Here is a 20,654-nt window from a genome sequence, read left to right on the forward strand (position 1 = left end):
CATTGGTCGATTGACTGGTTTGAATGACAACATGGGTCATGTTGATTTTTGTAGGTGAATGTTAAGAGATGACATCCCGGCCCCAATTTTTCCAAAGTTCTTCAAGAGTATCAAGCTTAAGTAGCTTTATTCATTAATTAAGCCATATTTCTTACTTAATCAGAAAACCCATGCTCTATTTTTAGTAACATGACCGTAACGTTGACCCCACCACCCTCAAAAGCAAGTTATTGATCAGAAACCAATGTTTAACGCCCGCACTCCAGTCTGTCTACCTGCCCACCTAACCACCCAACGACATCTTATATGTTGTAATCATGCTTAATTAGTTTATTGTGATTACCAAAAATGTAATTTCCATTCAAAGACCAAAAAATGACAATATTGAACATTATTACTAATTTTGAGAGTACTTGTCTAAGATGATATGTCCATAGAATGTTGTATTGATTTTGAGGTATAAAGTTCATATCTAACTATATAATTATAATTTTGAGAGTAATTGTCCAAGTTATTATGTCCATAGTTATCGAATATTGTATCAATTTTGAGATATTATGTCCATATCTAACATTATAATTATAATTTTGAGAATACTTTCCCAAGACATTACTTCCATATTGATCCTTGCAATTAAGTTTGAGAAATAAAGTATGAAAATTGGTTAAAAGTTAGAGAGCAGGAAACAAGTGGATTCCCTGAAAGTAGCTTACAAACCACTTATTTCCAATAGGGCCCTCGGGACATGTTGGCATGGCTTTGATTTTACCTCGCAGCAAAGTGCATTTTACGTTAGACGTGCAGCTTTGCATGGCTATTGCTGCCGGTCATTCACTTATACTTTGGTGCTGTCTTCTTCACTTTCTGGTAAATTACATAGGTGACAGTTTTGACCAGAGATAGTGATTTTTTTATATTTCTATGTAAATTTATATAGATAATAAAAGTCTATATATATTTAGTATATAAAATAACTGTCTTTTTCGAAAATGCCACCTGTAATCTTAAAAATATATAATTATATACAAAAAAAACAAGACAAGATATGATCAAAACTGTCACCTATAACAATTCAAGTCATGACAAATATCCATCATTGTCACCTTATAGTTATTTGAGACATGACAGAATCCTTAAATTGTTGTCACCTATGGTCAATTGAGACGTGACAACGTAATTCTATATCCTTCACTGTCACCTATAGTTATTTGAGACATGACAATATCCTTCATTGTCACCTATGGTTATTTGAGACATGACAATATCCTTTATTGTCACCTATGGTTATTCTAGACATGACAATATCCTTCGTTGTCACCAATAGTTATTTGAGACATGACAATATCCATCAATGTCACCTATAGTTATTTGAGACATGACAATATCCTTCATTGTCACCTATGGTTATTTGAGACATGACAATATCCTTCATTGTCACCTATGGTTATTTGAGACATGACAATATCCTTCGTTGTCACCTATAGTTATTTGAGACATGACAATATCCATCATTGTCACCTATGGTTATTCTAGACATGACAATATCCTTCATTGTCACCTATAGTTATTTGAGACATGACAATATCCATCATTGTCACCTATCGTTATTTGAGACATGATAATATCCTTCATTGTCACCTATGGTTATTTGAGACATGACAATATCCATCAATGTCACCTATGATTATTTGAGACATGACAATATCCTTCATTGTCACCTATAGTTATTTGAGACATGACAATATCCTTCATTGTCACCTATAGATATTTGAGACATGACAATATCCATCAATGTCACCTATGGTTATTCTAGACATGACAATATCCTTCATTGTCACATATAGTTATTTGAGACATGACAATATCCATCATTGTCACCTATCGTTATTCTAGACATGACACTATCTTTAATTGTGACCTATGGTTTTTTGAGACATGACTATATCCTTCTCGTCACTTATGGTTATTCTGTACAAGACAATATATTTTATTGTCACCTATAGTTATTTGAGACATGATAATACCCTTCATTGTCACCTATAGTTACTTGAGACAAGACAATATTCTTCATTGTCAACTATGGTTATTCTAGACATGCCAATGTATTTAATTGTCACCTATAGTTATTTTAGACATGACAATATCCTTCATTGTCACCTATATATATTTGAGACATGACAATATCCATCATTGTCACCTATGGTTATTAGAGACATGACAATATCCTTCATTGTCACCTATAGTTATTTGAGACATGATAATATCCTTCATTGTCACCTATAGTTACCTATAGTTATTTGAGACATGATAATACCCTTCATTGTCACCTATAGTTACTTGAGACAAGGCAATATCCTTCATTGTCAACTATAGTTATTTGAGACATGAATATCCTTCATTGTCACCAATAGTTATTCTAGACATGACAATATCCTTCATTGTCACGTATGGTTATTTGAGACATGACAATATCCATCAATGTCACCTATAGTTATTTGAGACATGACAATATCCTTCATTGTCACGTATGGTTATTTGAGACATGACAATATCCATCAATGTCACCTATGGTTATTTGAGACATGACAATATCCTTCATTGTCACCTTTAGTTATTTGAGACATGACAATATCCATCAATGTTACCTATGGTTATTCTAGACATGACAATATCTTAAATTGTGACCTAAGGTTATTTGAGACATGACTATATCCTTCTTGTCACTTATGGTTATTCTAGACAAGACAATATATTTTATTGTCACCTATAGTTATTTAAGACATGATAATATCCTTCATTGTCACCTATAGTCACTTGAGACAAGACAATATTCTTCATTGTCAACTATGGTTATTCTAGACATGACAATGTATTTTATTGTCACCTATAGTTATTTGAGACATGACAATATCATTCATTGTCACCTATGGTTATTTGAGACATGACAATAATCTTCATCATCACCTATGGTTAGTCGAGACATGATAATATCCTTCATTGTAACCTACAGTTATTCTAGACATGACAATATATTTTATTGTCACCCAAAGTGATTTGATACATGACAAAAATCTTGATTGTCACCTTTGGTTATTTGAGACATGACATTATCTTTACTGTCACCCATTGTTATTTGAGACATGACAATATCCATCAATGTCACCTATGGTTATTCGAGACATGACAATATCCTTGGTTGTCACCTATGGTTACTGGAGACATGAAAATATCCTTCATTGTCACCTATGGTTATTCGAGACATGACAATATCCTTGGTTGTCACCTATGGTTACTGGAGACATGAAAATATCCTTCATTGTCACCAATGGTTATTCGAGACGTAAAAATATCCTTAGTTTTCATATATGGTTATTAGAGACATGACAATATCCTTCCTTATCACCTTTGGTTATTTGAGACATGACAATATCCTTCCTTATCACCTTTGGTTATTCGAGACATGACAATATCCTTCCTTATCACCTTTGGTTATTTGAGACATGACAATATCCTTCCTTATCACCTTTGGTTATTCGAGACATGACAATATCCTTGGTTGTCACCTATGGTTACTGGAGACATGACAATATCCTTCCTTATCACCTTTGGTTATTCGAGACATGACAATATCCTTGTTGTCACCTATGGGTACTGGAGACATGAAAATATCCTTCAATGTCACCCATGGTTATTCGAGGCTTGACAATTTCATTTGTTGTCACCTATGGTTACTGGAGACATGAAAATATTCTTCACTGCCTCCTATGGTTATTCGCGACATGACAAAATCCTTTGTTGTCACCTATGGTTACTGGAGACATGAAAATATCCTTCATTGTCACCTATGGTTATTCGAGACATGACAATATTCTCTATTGTCCCAGTGCAATTATTGAGCTGCTATGCTTTGTCTGAGAACTTAAAATAAATAAAATTTGGTGCTTTAATGGATTCGGCGCTGTGGTTTAAAGCACGGATACCGTCTCAGACTAAACTAATCAAGAAAAGGAGAGATGGCAATCAGAGACGAATTGTACTTGTCCTAGACCGAGCTTGTTGTTTGTATTGATTGTTTTTGTCTAGACTGTTCTAATAAAATATAGAAAGAAGGCTTGAAAGCACATTATTCCTGGAAATATGTGTCTAGAACTTGCCGTAATGAGGGTTTGTCACTAGTGATACTTCACACCAGGTGACTGTTTACTTGCACGGACAGATCCATTGTTATGTTTATACGGCTCTTGGGTCGAATTGTGGGTAAGCCTATTGCTTCCGTAACTGCTGCGTAACATCAGAAATGGTCAGGATACTTCCTTTAAAGGTGCATTCTCATAGATTGACAGTTTTGACTTTTTGTCATCTTTATTTTGGTCTCAGAATCAGCTGATTTTGGCATCAATGTCTTCAATTCAGGCATACATTCTATAAGATATCTCACAATAGAACAGATCTCAATGATAGGAAAACTGCAGCAAAATTCATTTTTCTAAAAGCTGTGATTTCAGCTATAAAACTTCAATTTTCGAACATAAATATAAGAACTGCAATTTGCTCTTTTGTCAGCAATCTCATATCACATTTATGCAAAAATTGGCTCATTGGAGCAAGCCAACGCTGGTCTGTGTTTCTCCATCCATCAAGGTCATAACTTGGCAAGCCAATGCTGGTCTGTGTTTCTCCGTCCATTAAGGGCATAACTCGGCAAGCCAACGCTTGTCTGTCTTTCTCCATCCATAAAGGGCATAACTCGGCAAGCCAACACTGGTCTGTCTTTCTCTGTCCATCAAGGGCATATCTTGGCAAGCCAGTGCTTGTCTGTCTTTCTCCGTCAATCAAGGGCATAACTTGGCAAGCCAATGCATGTCAGTTTTTCTCCATGTATCAAGGGCATAACTTGGCAAGTAAATGCTTGGCTGTCTTTCTCCATCCATTAAGAGCATAACTCGGCAAGCCAATGCTGGTCTGTCTTTGTCTGTCCATCAAGAGCATATCTTGGCAAGCCAATGGGTGTCTGTCTTTCTCCGTCAATCAAGGCATAACTTGGCAAGCCAATGAGTGTCTGTTTTTCTCCATGTATTAAGGGCATAACTTGGCAAGCCAATGCTTGGCTGTCTTCCTCCATCCATCAAGGCCATAACTCGGCAAGCCGATGCTGGTCTGTCTTTCGCAGTCCATCAAGGGCATAACCTGGCAATTATCAAAGCATGTCAATATGTTTATTTTAGAGAGGTTTGAGAACACTACTTGTATGTGTATGTACGCAATACTTTCTATGTGCACTATTTTTTGTGGGTATGTGAACATTATACAAATTTGAAATCGCATCCTAAAAAGCACAAGTCACACAATTTATTTCTATACCAGCAAGACTTAGTTAAATGCTTTACAACTCCTCAGCAACTTTTCTATTGTACCTAAAGCTACACATACAAGAACACGTACAAGAAAAGATAAGGAACCTCTCTATTGTCTTACGTCACATGGTTACACTTCACTTGTGTTCTAAGTTTCATGTCAATATTTTGAGGGGAGACTTACACAGCCAATGACCATAGTATACATCCCGAGATTTTTGACAATCCTTCTGTTCTAGGATTGGGTTCAGAGTTCAGATAACAAAATTTGCACTTTATCCAAAACAAAAACCAAAAAAATATGTACCCTCTGCTTCAAGACAGATGCTGTTTAAACTCTTAAGCTTAAACCAAACTAAACAGTGAAATGGTGTGGATCTGATACAGGATTATTCTGGGGATTTGTGTGTCTCTCTTCTAAGCCCTGTCTGGCAGGAGCTTGTTTGACAGCAAAAGGTGTTCCTTGATCCTAAGATACAAATCACATTAAAGCTCATCTTTGGTAGATATTTCAGTCTTAGGATTAGCTGTCTCGATTCTAAAAGCACAAAATGTTGTAAGATTGCTTGTGATGTTTTCTAGACATGGAGGATAATTCTCTGGAACATCTTTCTGGAATTCTGTCTGCCAACATGATGGACATTTCTGTCTGTTTGCTTATAAATATGTGTTTTTCTGTCCATACAAATCATCAGCAGGCTTTTTCATGCTTACCTCATCTGCTTTTTCAAGAGAACTTGCACCAATGTTTTGTCATAACCTTGCTTTGGTTGACAAAAAAACTCATGGTTATTGTTGGTCATAACAGGGAATCAAATATTTTCTGTAAGAGGGGTCACATTATGTTGTGATGGGTGCAACAAATTAGGACATGGGCTCCCTCCACTAGAAACCAAAAAGTTGGGCTGCAAACATGGTATGGGAGAGCTTTTTTTAGGAAAAAATTAGTCGGAAATAGTGCATTCTGGTATAATTCATGCATTATTTATTTTACCATATTGACAGAAGAAAATTTCTCGACCTCTTAGTTAATATAATAATACTTTTTTTCAGTACAATAAACATGCTATATCTTATTTAGTGAATTAATGGTAACATATTTACACCTCAACTTCCATTCCTTAAATGGACTACCTTTAGGCAATTGCGTTCATCAATCGATGAACGCAACATCTTCGGATATGTTCGGATCGTAATTCATTGCATAACTATATACATGAAAGCTATTGATCTTGTTTTTGGTTGTATTGTGTCTGCAGGTCCTGTAAAATATAGATCAACATTTTTAAAAGTGTTAGTTTATTATATCTTAAATATATTGGTACCAGACGTGTTTCAATTTTACGTTTTAAAGTGATTTCAAGTGGTTGATCTTCTGCCGCGTTATTGTGACGTCATTTGAAAAAAATGTTTCCGGTTATAGTTGGGTCGTTCTATTTACCGAATGGGTAAGAACGGGTTACTGAAAGGTTTTCTTAAATGAAACTAGAGCTGTCACAGGAGTGACGAATACCCCCAAATGCCACCTGGACACAGGAATGGCAAACCATTCCTTTGAAAAGAGGCCATAACTCCAAGGTTACTGCACACTGCATCTTCTTTTATCATGCATGTATTGTTTTATTTAAATCTGTTGAGTAATTTAGAAGTTACACTGCTGCAAGAAAAACTAGCCTTTCATGAGTTATCGTCTGGAAACCGTTATTTTTAGTAACAGTGACCTTGACCTTGGCCCCACCAGCCCCAATATCGAACTTGACCTGTATCTTCTGATGTTACACCTGTGTACCAAAAATTGTTCAAATCTGTCAAGCCTTTCATGAGTTATCGTCCAGAAACCAATTTTCTATTTTAAGTAACAGTGACCTTGACCTTGGCCCCATCAGCCCCAATATCGAACTTGACCTGTATCTTCTGATGTTACACCTGTGTACCAAAAATTGTTCAAATCTGTCAAGCCTTTCATGATTTATCGTCCGGAAACTGTTTTTCTATTTTTAGTAACAGTGACCTTGACTTTGGCCCCACCAGCCCCAATATCAAACTTGACCTGTATCTTCTGATGTTACACCTGTGTACCAAAAATTGTTCAAATCTGTCAAGCCTTTCATGAGTTATCGTCTGGAAAACTTTTTCTATTTTTAGTAACAGTGACCTTGACCTTGGCCCCACCAGCCCCAATATCGAACTTGACCTATATCTTCTGATGTTACACCTGAGTACCAAACTGTATCTTCTGATGTTACACCTGTGTACCAAAAATTGTTCAAATCTGTCTAGCCTTTCATGAGTTATCGGCCAGAAACCGTTTTTCTATTTTTAGTAACAGTGACCTTGACCTTGGCCCCACCAGCCCCAATATCGAACTTGACCTGTATCTTCTGATGTTACACCTGTGTACCAAAAATTGTTCAAATCTGTCTAGCCTTTCATGAGTTATCGTCCGGAAACTGTTTTTCTATTTTTAGTAACAGTGACCTTGACCTTGGCCCCACCAGCCCCAATATCGAACTTGACCTGTATCTTCTGATGTTACACCTATGTACCAAAAATTGTTCAAATCTGTCTAGCCTTTCATGAGTTATCGTCCGGAAAACGTTTTTCTATTTTTAGTAACAGTGACCTTGACCTTGGCCCCACCAGCCCCAATATCGAACTGACCTGTATCTTCTGATGTTACACCTGTGTACCAAAAATTGTTCAAATCTGTCTAGCCTTTCATGAGTTATCGTCCGGAAACCGTTTTTCTATTTTTAGTAACAGTGACCTTGACCTTGGCCCCAACAGCCCCAATATCGAACTTAACCTGTATCTTCTGATGTTATACCTGTGTACCAAAAAATTTTCAAATCTGTCCAGCCTTTCATGAGTTATCGTCCGGAAACCATGAAAACCGACAGACCAACCGACCGACAGACAGACCGACCGAACGACCGACAGACCAACTGACTGACAGACCGACCGACCGACAAGCTCACTCCTATATACCCCCTCAAACTTCGTTTGTGGGGGTATAATGAAGTATTTTTTTAACAATTCTTGAATGAAATAATGAACTATTGGTGTAAATATAAGGAATGAATTGCGGGGTTGATGTCATTATCGGGGATATGAACGCAATTGGGTTAGTCAAATTACGCGTGGGGTCCTTCAGACTCCACACACATTGACCAACCCAATTGCGTTCATACCCCGATAATGACATCAACCCTGCAATTCATTCCTTAATTAAGCTATATTAACCATTTTTTTCTTATTACAACAATAATGACATTGAAATGTTGTCTTGAAAGTTGCGTGTCCATGCATCTTGTCCGAATGGAATTTTTCCCATTGTTAGTGACAGACTGAAGGTAATCATCGGATTCATGACGAGAAACAAGACACGCCGGAGTTTTCTTGATTCTCCATTTCCACATTGCCGAGAGGAAATGTCTGCAACTTTCCTTCTCAGACGGTATTAAAAGAATGGGACATTTGCAATGTAAAATTAAGACAGACAGTGCTAATGATCACCTCACCATGACTTCTCAGCAAAAATGTTTTTTCTTCAGCCAGACAATCAATCCTTATTTCTGTAATGTACTGTTGTAAGCTGGAAGTCCTTTATTCTGCGAAAACTTAAGAACATGTATTATATTTCAAACAACCAAATTATTCCAGCAAAATTAATATACTTATGAATGAATTAACAGGATCTTGTTTTAAAAGTCCAAAATATGTGAAGATATACGTTATTTTGTTGGTATAAAAACAGGTCCCCTCACTTAGGCTACAAATTGAATATGTATTATTGCAGTTGTCTCCCTTCGTACAGACAAACATGTCACAGGCATTAGAAGCTCAAATTCTAAATTTAAACTTATTTTAAAACAAAAAAATTAAATGCATCTCCCACATTTGTATCCAATGTTGGTATGTTTTCGCCACTCCAGGGGGCTCCTTTCTCACTCCCTCCAGATACGAACTAGACACATATTTAGTCTACACCAGGGGCAGTATTAACGATATAATTCTTATCATTATCCTTAGATATGCCTCGGTGATTCCATCCGGTCTATTGGCCAGTTATTTTAACAGTCCAATCAAAACACTATTTGAATAAGGCCCCAGACTCTCTGCTAGATGGTCATGGTCACATGTTGAAGTCAAAACACATTCGGGTGTACGTGGTCTAGTGGTATCAGTCTCTGCCTCTCTCTGGAGTGGTTATTGGTTCGACCCCCTCCAAGGGAACTGTTTCATAGCTTCTCAAAACTATTTCTGGTTTCTACCCAGAAAAAGATTTCAACAGCATAATTCTTTCTATAAGCAATCAGCTTTATTTTACCAGATATTAGCAATCAGTTTTATTATATAAGCAATCAGCTTTATTCTATAAGGCATCAGTTTTGTTCTATAAGCAATCAGCTTTATTCTATAAGCAATCAGCTTTATTCTTTCGAAAATATATTTATTCTATAAACGATCAGTTTGTATTTTCATTTATAAGCAATCAACTTTATTCTACTGTGCATAAGCAATCAACTTTATTCTATAAGCAATCAGCTTTATTCTACCGGAAATTAGCTATCAGCTTTGGTTGCAATCTAGCAAAAAGAAATCAGTCAAAACACTTCCACATTATGCACAAATGTATCTGACTAGACTGTCTCTGTCTGAGTGGTAGAATATTTTGAAATAACTTCCTTCTAGCAGCTTGTTTAACAATCCTCAAGATAATTTATTTGCATTTTTCATGACTGGACAATTTTGCAGCACAGTCTGAAGATGATCACATGACAGGAAAAACACAACACAATGTATTTGACAATTGCTTTTTTTTATTTCTATAATGCAACAAGGGACAATTATAAAACACAAGCGATTTTAAACCAACATGGTTTACCTTCAAATTGTGATCTGCTGAATGGAAATGCCAAACTTTGGTCACATTTTCTCATCACATTACACTCATTTTATGTTTTTGAAACAAATACTAAAAAGATGTACAATTTTCTTTTAAAAAATGTTTTAAAATTTCAGTCTGACCAAACCACTCTATCAATCTTCATGAGTTAAAGAATGAGGAAATGATTTGAATGAGACCATTTTGAAAGTTAAAATAATAAATGAGGAAAATCAATCGTAATATTTATTACATTTTATTAAGTTATAGCTCCTTACAGAAATCTCGTTCTGAAAAGTCTAACTAGAAATGGAAAATTTTGAATTGAGGAAAAGTAATAATTTAATTATCAGAACCAACATAATGAAAACAAATAAAAATGTAACAGTTGCCATGGATACAAAAGAATGTGACGAAAGCTTGGCTGAGTGAGCTTTTAGCTTCAACAGAGAGAAATCCTCAGACTCAACAAGTATACAGCACGTTGTAATAAATAATTTGCGTAGTTGACATGTCTAATAGCAAAAATACAACAGTTCCTTGTACCATAGTGGAAAAACTGTTCGGTTGTTTTTGTTCAGTTATTAATTTTCATATCAGAATGGTAACCAGAAGGCAGAGCACTTACCGTGCAATAAGTCACTAGTTATACCACATGCTAGTTATTGAACGTTTTCCTTGGTAACATGGTACAAAACGGTTACTTCACCTACTACCCTCAATATTGAAATTATACAATTTAACAATATACAATAATTTCAATAACCAGGGTAGTGGGTGAAGTTGCTTGTTATTAATTATCTGAGATAATGGGCTGATTGTTCAGAAGTTTCCTTAAGTTAACAAGGTTATTTAACTTCATTGTTGTTAACTTTCAAATCGTTACTGCTCTGGAAGTTTAATTGATACACATGTTATCTGCTGTATTTCTAACAAAATTTGAGCTGAACTTGTTTGTATTTAAATATATGAGCACATCATCAAATATTCACGTTTAAAAGTTAACAACGATGTCGTTAATCACGTTGTTAACTTTAACCAAGTTCTGAACAATCGGCCCATCATTTGCATTCTGTGTTAGTATAATTTTTTATCAGTGATACTATGACTTTGTGCAGTTTTGAGCATTATTGTATAATTTCAAGATTTGACCATTAACAAGCGTTAATAAATAAAGACAAAGATACAGCATTTTCGCATCATGATGTAATTAAACAATCGAAAAACATGCAACACAGTTTCAATGAAAAAAAATATTGAAGGAAAAAATATACAAGTCAATGAAATATCACATTTATTTTTTTATGTGATTTTGAAACAACAAAGTCATAAAATATAGCAAAATAGTAACAAATGAACAATGAAACAATTTCTTGGTTCTTTTAGGTAATGCCCTTGAAATATTCAACATTTCTTAAAGCCATATTGACGCAGTGTTCACATTTTCCTCAATATAATTCTTTAACTACTTCATTGTGAGAAATTTCAAGTCTAGTTTTGCATATTTGGCAAAATGCTTGCGAATCAGTTTTTTACCATATGCAATAAACAGAAAAAATCTTTTGGTCATAAATATCAATTTTTTACTATCTGTGAATGAGAGTTCAACTCAAGAATATGTTAAAATTCTTTTCTAAACAAGACTGAATATCATACTCAAGTCTGTCAGTTGTGTGCAACTGAGCTGGTGTACAAAGCTGTCATAAATATGTTCAATATGTCTAGACAGGTAATAATTTGATATAATTCTGTTTGATCAAACAAATTTCTAGTAATTCATAGAAGCAGTGCTGACGTAACATTTAAAAAAACCCACATCAGTTTTCTTGAAAATCAGTTTTTCTTGAGCATAATATGCTCTATAAAGAAATCGTAAGTCGGCCATGTTATTTGTAAAAGTTGTACTCCATCAAATGACAGGACAATTTGTAAAAAGTCTATTTAATATCTATCATATGAATTTCTAATTTATATGGCTTTATTTTTAAGGAAGTGAAGACCCAATAAGCCCTTAAAACAATCAACTTATCTGCAGTAACATCTGATAACCTTAAATATTTGCCAAGTTATTTTGTAACATTATCGATTCCAATCGATGACTCTCGTATTCCATAATTTATATCAATTTCAAAATGTTTACATGGTTTCACAATTTTTGAAATCTTAATTTCATTCATTCTCAACAGCATAGCATGGTGACCTTGAACTTGCTCAGAATATAGAGCAATTTCGTTCATTGACTCTGAAACATTACACCACCATTATGAACAGCAATAGCCGATCAGGACACAATGACATAGGAAAAAAACTGCTGCTGTTATCAGCAAAATTCATCAATTTAATTATTTTCCATTTTTGTTTTCAAAATAACATCATAAATTATGGACTAATTATGTTTGTTTTAACCTTGGTAAAATTGGAGAAATAAATATATTTATAGCCAATAAAGATAGGAAAATATATGATTAATTCAACAACAAAAGTCATAATTGGTCTGATCAAAGTCATTATTCCAGGAAAAAGTTTTATTGACAAAGAAAAACAGCTGTTATTTTTACGAAACTCGTCATTGGTTAAAAAGTGTCTGATCAAGGGTATTGCACCTCCTAAATGTTTTGTTGACAAAAGAAATACAGCATTTCAAGGACACGCTGCAAGCAGGTCCTAACTCCATGTAACAAGAGCTGTCGTAAGACAGCGCGCTCGACAATGCCGCTTTGACTTAGAATACAATAACAATGTAATAATACCAAGTTTGGTCTCTTTATGTCAAACCTAACTAAAATTATTCTATTCATAAGGTGACTTTGATGCTGCCCTCCCACCAGCCCGCCCAAACAATGACGTAAGTCATTCAACTAACTTGATTTCCCATTATGAAAATGTGGTTAAGAATATACAAATATGCCTTTCAAAGGAAATAAAAAAAATTAAAAAATTCAAGGGTCATTATTTGTATTTAGGCTTAAAACGGAGTAATGTTTCTTGTTGTAAGATGGTCGTAAATAATTTTGAATTTTATTAAGTGCATTTAATGAACGGTATAGATTTTTTTTTATTAAAATCCCAACTTGCCCTTAACTTTTACTTGCCTAAAACTTTAACCTAAGTCAATCAGGGGCCATAACTTGTATTAAGGATATGGAGTTATGTAACCTCATTGGGTGATGGTCCTGAACAATTGTGTGAAGTTTAAGTCAATTGAATGAAGGGTATAGAAGTTATTAAACAATATCCTAACCTGCCCTTAAACTTTAACCTAAGTTCCATAGTCAATCAGGGGCTGTAATTTGTATAAAAGATAATATGGAGTTATCTAACCTCATTATGTGATGGCTCTGAACATCTGTGTGAAGTATTAAGTCAATTGAATGAATGGTATTGGAGTTTAAAGTGAAAATCCCAACTTGCCCTAAAACTTTAACCTGCCCTAAAACTTTAACCTAAGTCAATCAGGGGCCGTAACTTGTATTTAGGATAACATGGAGTTATGTAACCTCATTGTGTGATGGTCCTGAACAACTGTGTGAAGTATTAAGTCAATTGAACAAAGGATATAGAAGTTATTAATAAATATTCCAACTTGCCCTAAAACTTTAACCTAAGTTCCATAGTCAATTAGGGGCCATAATCTGTGTAAAGAATGATATGGAGTTATCTAACCTCATCATGTGATGGCCCTGAACAACTGCGTGAAGTATTAAGTCAATTGAATGTAGGGTATTGGACTTATAAGTGAAAATCCCAACTTGCCCTAAAACTTTAACCGGACGCCGATGCCAACGCCGGGGCGAGTAGTATATAGCCCACCTATTCTTCGAATAGTCAAGCTAAAAATAGAAGGAATTATGACAGTTTTGCGCCAAGCCCTAAATTGACTCTGACCATGATTTTGTCAATATTAAACATACCTATATTTCATGCTGGCATCATACATTTCATAACATTTGTTTTTCATGTTAATATAACAAGAAGCAACTTATGATTCCAAGTTTAGCTCAGTGTGTTTCAAAATAAATTATTATTTTCAGCAGACCTACTTGTATATGTCTTTTGTGCATATATCGTTCAACTTGAGCATTTTGACGCTCGAAAACAAATCAACGCTCTTTATCATTATAAGAACCTGGGTTTTAGAGCCAGTTGAACTAAAACGGAGCGTATTGGAATGCAGACAGCACAGACAACAATTCACTATGTCTATCTCCTGCATATCTTCAATATGAAACAAAACATTTTACAATCTTGCTTAATCAATAAAGATTGTTTCAAAGAAGCTATTAAATATAAAAAACAAATATAAATAGAAGCATAATATAAATAGAACATTGTTATTATAATTTAAAGAATCGTGCAACTGATTCGGCATTAGTACACTGAACAACTAAAATTTAAGTTTTGTTATAAAGCAGAAAATTGGATTTTCAAGTACCAACTTAAGTCTTAATTGTAAGGCATTAAAAAATAATTGTTTGTTTCCACGAACCCAACCGCCCCATTTTTTCCTCCCCACCCTACACTGTTTTTTTACTTTACAGTGGGTTGTGCAATTTCCTAAAAAATGTTCATTTATGAGTGAACATGTTAAAATTTGACCATTTTACATTTAAAACTTCTTACAATAGCGATATATTCTGGCATAGGTTGGTTTTATACAAAAAAATCGGGGTTCCCTTTAAAAAAACGCCTACCCTACCAACCATATTATGGAGATGTTAGTGGAAAAAAAGATTGATTTTTTTTTGGCCTCAGGTACATGATTTCTTAAACAAAACAGAAACGATGTATATGGGCATGAAAAAGAGGCACCATAGGCCAAAGGAAATTAATTGTTTGTTTCTACTAATGTCTCCCCCAAACAGTTTATATGTAGAGGGGTTGGTAGGAATAAGCAAATTCTCTAAACTTTTTACTCATTCATCTCTTTATAACGATAATGCCTATGGCCTCAAGATCATGAAATCTTTTTTTCTAAATATTTTTCATGACATCTTTTATTACATATATATATCTCAAGATACTTGTTAATGACACCTTTTTATGAAAGTTTTTATTTCATGACATATTTCTATATTATCTGCGTCATGTACAATTTGGCAAAAATAACTGAAAATGGACACAGCATTAGAAGGAAATATATCACCCGAGAGTATTCATGGTCAGCACTAAAAAACACTGCCCCAATTTCTAAAAACATCTTAAGTCTCTTATAACAAGATTAAGCAAAGCTGACTATTTTTGTTTTGGTATGATTTGTTTCATATTTATATTCTATAGTTTTTTTTGACTTTGAAAGGAAATTATCTTTATGATAATTGCGACAAGCTAATTTTTATAAAACCCTTTACTTCATGCCAAACCAAGCCATATTAGGCCTGCCAGTGTATGGCTTATCAGTACATTGATTATCAGTAGCCAAAAGATAAAGTACCCTTACTGCATAGGAGATTAATGAAAATCAAAATTAAGTAAGGAATTTGCTCTATGAAATATAAGCTACTTAACGTAACGCTTAAGAACTTTCAAGAAATTGGCGCACGGTCAGTCAGGTTAGCAGAAACAAACAACTTAATTTCTTAAGACCGTATCACATGACCTTGCTATCTCTTCTGATTGGCTATATATCACAACGTATTAGGTCGCCAAAACGAAAAATATTACGCCACAAATGAACATTTTGGGTAACAAAATAGCATTTGAATACCTATAACATCATTTTTTGTTCTTTGTTTCATTCATGTAACATACATACCCAAAATCTACATTTTTAAAGGCTTGTACAAAGTTCATGTATCCTGTACTTCATAAGCATTGGCACCGTTTGTTTCACAAAATTAGACAAATAAAACACATTTATCACACAAAATCTGCCCTAAATGACTGTTATTTTAGGTCAAAACTTTGACCATGATGCTAATTTTATTACAGATGAATAATGTTCCTTCATCCAATCAGAATGAGTCGACTTAGCCTTGACAATGATGGACAGCATTCGCTGCAGAAAAATTCACATACAGCACAAGCATTCACATTTCGCGACTTTTAAGCTTTCACGATTAACAGCCTCTGTTATATACACATACACGCTTGGTGTGTACGACAAGGTAGCGCCATAACGTGGCGTTTCTTGCCTGTTGATGTATACATAGACGTTATATATATAAATTTGTATAATTTATACTTTTCACAATAGTGTCATATAGAATCACAGAGCCTAAAAGGCAATTAAGATCACACGCACCAAGACTCAACGACCTTGGAGTTTTCACACAGTCACTTTATAGCACAGAATACACACAAACTCTTTATAACTGCCCTATCATACGTTGTCTATTTTTAGACTTACTTGACTATTATTATCACTAGAACTCACACCCTCGTAGTCAGGTGGTTCGTCAATATGTAAATTTGGTGAAACACTATTTTTCGCAGTTCTTGTTTGTCCGTCTGCTGCTAAATTTGTAGACAACGTCCTAGAATGGGTTCTTGTGTTAGCAGACTGTCTTTGCGATCGTGATGCGTCCTTTGTGCCGTTTGCCGCTGACGGTTTGACATTCGACGACATGCTAAAACAGCGTACCATCCGAGTAACACCGTAAGAGTCTCTTACAAGTCTATTTGCTGGGTTTGCAAAATTTTCTAAACTGGCAGTTTTAGAATCATACGGGGGTGGGCTCTCACGATCATGAACAGTTTTATTTGGGGGTGGCCTAAATATCATATCGTTCATATTTCTGGGTTTACATAATAAATGTTTTTGACTATCAGGGTATCCCTCCTCTCCATCTTTCGAGATGGGTATTTGCGGGGGAAGGTCGAGCATAGTGTCTGTCCGTACAGAGCGCACGCGCTGCTGGTGCTCGCGTATTTGTGAGATCTGGTGGTCGAGAAGTTTATCCTGGCTAGTTGCAGGAGTTGGAGAGGGCACATACACCACCTGAAAACAGACAAAACAACTCGTAAACATACGCTGCCATTTTCCATTTACACATAAAGTATGAGGCAATCCTTAATAAATTGTTTACAAGTGTAAGAATCAACCCAGTAAGCTCAGTCAGTGCTGTGCTGTGACAGGGTATCGTGCAGTGCTGTGACGGTATCGTGCAGTGCTGTGACAGGGTATCGGCATGCATGGGTTAGAGCCCTGCACAGGGCACACTTTTTCCATCGATTCACTTCAACTTGCAGAGGCCTCCACCAACTCGATGAAAAAGCCCCTACTCATTTTTTGGCATAAGCCACTGCATAAAAATAGTTGGTAGATTGGGATTTACCTAATGCTAGGAGTAACCCATAATCACTTATAATGTCATTCATATGTATTGTTACAATTTTGATTCTTGTTATTATCGCTATGTTATATGTTGTCTGAATTGTATTAAATTGCATATATATACATGTATGAATATGAACACATGTTTTGCACTCTTCGCCATTTTGTATGAAATTCGTCTTCTGGAAAACAAATGTTATGTTTTGTTCTGTTCTGTTCATTATAATATAATGCTAACTCAATAGGTCATTTCTTATTTACAAAATATTGTAACAATTGTGTTCAATTATGTAAGTATTGCTGTATTAATAGGTTAATGTACTATATTGTCTACATATTTAACCGCATTACCAGAAAACATGTTCCAAGGTTGCAATATGACCATCAATTATATTTTTATCATCATACCGTAAACACCATACGTTTTCCTGATATTTCGTAAAGGACAGTGCATTCAAATCTGAGCAATTTTCCCAGATATTACAAAAGGCATGGTGTTCCGTGCACATGTTTCTGCAAGACAAGAATTGATTGCCCAGACAAGGTAAAAACTGTATTTCTTGCAGGCGTACATTCCCGCAAATAGCAGACAAGATACGCACAATTGTGATAAACACCTCTTTAAGACCCTTTCTCTGAGAAAGGACATGAAATACAGCACCAACCAGACAACCTAAAGTACTAAGGCTTAAACATCTATTAGAATGTAAAACATTTTGCAAAGAACTTCTTGTAGACACGACAAGGCAGGTTGAAAGTAGGCGAGACAGTTATATTTAAAAAAGAGGCCCAAAAGGGCCTATGCTCTACCGACATGGCTTTTGAGCTCATATCAATCCAGAGCATGTATGTATGGGTAAAAGGCAAGAGACATATAGTTTATGTTTTGTGTTTGGGTTACCTGAAAACGTAGCACGTTCAACATCTGAGCCCAGAAAGTATTGTAAGCAGATTAGTTGCATGAACTATTTTAATATGTGCAAAGTAAAAGTCATCCCACAAAAAAAAAATGCTTTCAAAACTGTACTCATAGTAAAAAATTCTGTAGTTTTAAAAGTTAAAAAAAAGTGGTCAAAAGGTCAAAGTCAAGGGCATCCTAGGACAACATTGATCAATTTGAACAAACATTCACAATCAATTGTGCTGAGATGAATGCACGAACACACAAAAAGATTTTCAAACCTTTCCAGATTTATGTTTACCAAACCTGTGAATCCTGGGTGTGGCCAGTAATGACACCAGGTGCATAACTTAAACATTCACAACCAATTTTGTTAAGATGAATGCGCAAACTACAGAACTTAAAGCTAAAAAATGGCCTTTGGGCTTTCAACAAGAAATAGGCAGAGTAATTCACAAAATCAACTGCAGAAGCAAAAAGCAAATTGTCTCTCAAAATCCTAGACTTGCAAATTGTCTCCCTTAACTCTAGACTTGAATTTACATGTACATGTAAACTTGGCTAAAAATAGAATTCGCTCATGCAGACCTGGCTAAAAAAAGAAAGCATTTCTTTAAAACTTTCATGGCCCATAATCTAGGCATTCATGGGCGGATCTTGCTGGTTTTCGAAAGGAACCAAGCTCTAATGGATATCTAGATACTGTACAAGTTTCATCGAGATACAATCAAAACTGAAGACTGTATCGTGTTCACAAGCAATTGTTTACAGACGCACGACCACACGGATGCACATACTACTATGAAGAGCTCTCCACTCAACATGTACTATGAAGAGCTCCCCACTCAACATACACTATGAAGAGCTCCCCACTCATCATACACTATGAAGAGCTCTCCGCTCAACATGTACTATGAAGAGCTCTCCCCTCAACATGTACTATGAAGAGCTCTCCACTCAACATGTACTTTGAAGAGTTCTCCACTCAACATACACTATGAAGAGCTCGCCACTCATCATACACTATGAAGAGCTCTCCCCCCTCAATATGTACTATGAAGAGCTCTCCACTCAACATACACTTTGAATAGCTCTCTACTAAACATACACCTTGAAGTGCTCTCTCCTCAACATACATGCTTTAGTCTACATGATATACCCTCTTATGATATTCTCTCAAGGGGATCTACACTCTGATGAGCTTTTTCTACAGGATCTACACTCTGATGAGCTTTTCTTGCATACCGGACATGTGTTTCCGGTCATGTGACCGGTGCTGGAAAAACTCATCTTACACCCCCAATGTAAGATGAGTCAAGCGCAACAACGCGCCACTTCTTATTTCTTGAATTGTATGGTTTATGAAAAGTATATTATGCAATTTCATTAAAGCGGAATAAAAAATAACAATATACAATACTTTTAATTAAAATTGAAAATAAATAATTGTAAAAGCGCGATTTTTCAAGGAACTATTTGACGTCGATAGTGATTTAAAATTACTGCGCTTTATGACATCAGTACACAACGTCGCACACACTTTTTGGTGAAATGTAAAAAAAGTGCGTTTTCTACGTCAATTTTTCCACAAATTCATAATTTTGGGTATGCAAGAAAAAATACCAATACCGGTACGGATAGAAAAATCCAACCGTCGGGCACGCTGCGTGACCGGTAACTCGGCAAGCCTCGTTACCGGCTTACGCATGTGCCCTTGGGCTGGATTTTTCTATCCATACCGGAAACACATGATAGATACTTATACTCTTTAGGTGATCCACGCTCTGATGAGCTTTTTCTACAGGATCTACGCTCTAATGAGCTTCTCTCTAGGTGATCCACGCTCTGATGAGCTTTTTCTACAGGATCTACGCTCTGATAAGCTTCTCTCAAGGTGAACTACACTCTGATGAGCTTTTCTCTTCATGATCTATGCTCTGATCTATGCTAAATTTTCCCCCTAGATCCAAGATTGGCAAGAAAGTTCATAAATTGAATAATAAAGTATGTTAATATTATATGGTTTTATATAATGTTTTCAATAATCAAGCGTCACATGTCAGACAACAATTTTTTACATAAACTGAAAGCATGATGTCTAGCTGATTGTTTCGAAATGAAAATAATATTAACATGCAATGTAAATCCATTACCGCGTTATTTTGGGTGTACTTTATTACCTTTTCTATTGCCGTAATTTTACATCTGAATGCACCGGAAGAATTGAGAGAGATTTCC

General features: G+C 35.3%; 1 protein-coding gene across 3 annotated transcripts in view; it reads right to left on the minus strand.

Annotated features, from left to right (window-relative positions):
- Positions 1-10,157: 10,157 nt before the first annotated feature.
- Positions 10,158-20,654, minus strand: part of LOC128242255 (uncharacterized) — a 131,190-nt gene continuing 120,693 nt past the window's right edge. For all 3 annotated transcript variants that reach the window (XM_052959345.1, XM_052959346.1, XM_052959347.1), the window contains one exon: positions 10,158-17,179. In XM_052959345.1, the coding sequence (XP_052815305.1) occupies positions 16,562-17,179 (618 nt within the window). In that variant the 3' untranslated portion in view covers positions 10,158-16,561. The remainder of the gene's footprint in view (positions 17,180-20,654) is intronic.

Source organism: Mya arenaria, chromosome 8 (assembly GCF_026914265.1).
Source record: "Mya arenaria isolate MELC-2E11 chromosome 8, ASM2691426v1".
NCBI classification, from domain to species: domain Eukaryota; kingdom Metazoa; phylum Mollusca; class Bivalvia; order Myida; family Myidae; genus Mya; species Mya arenaria.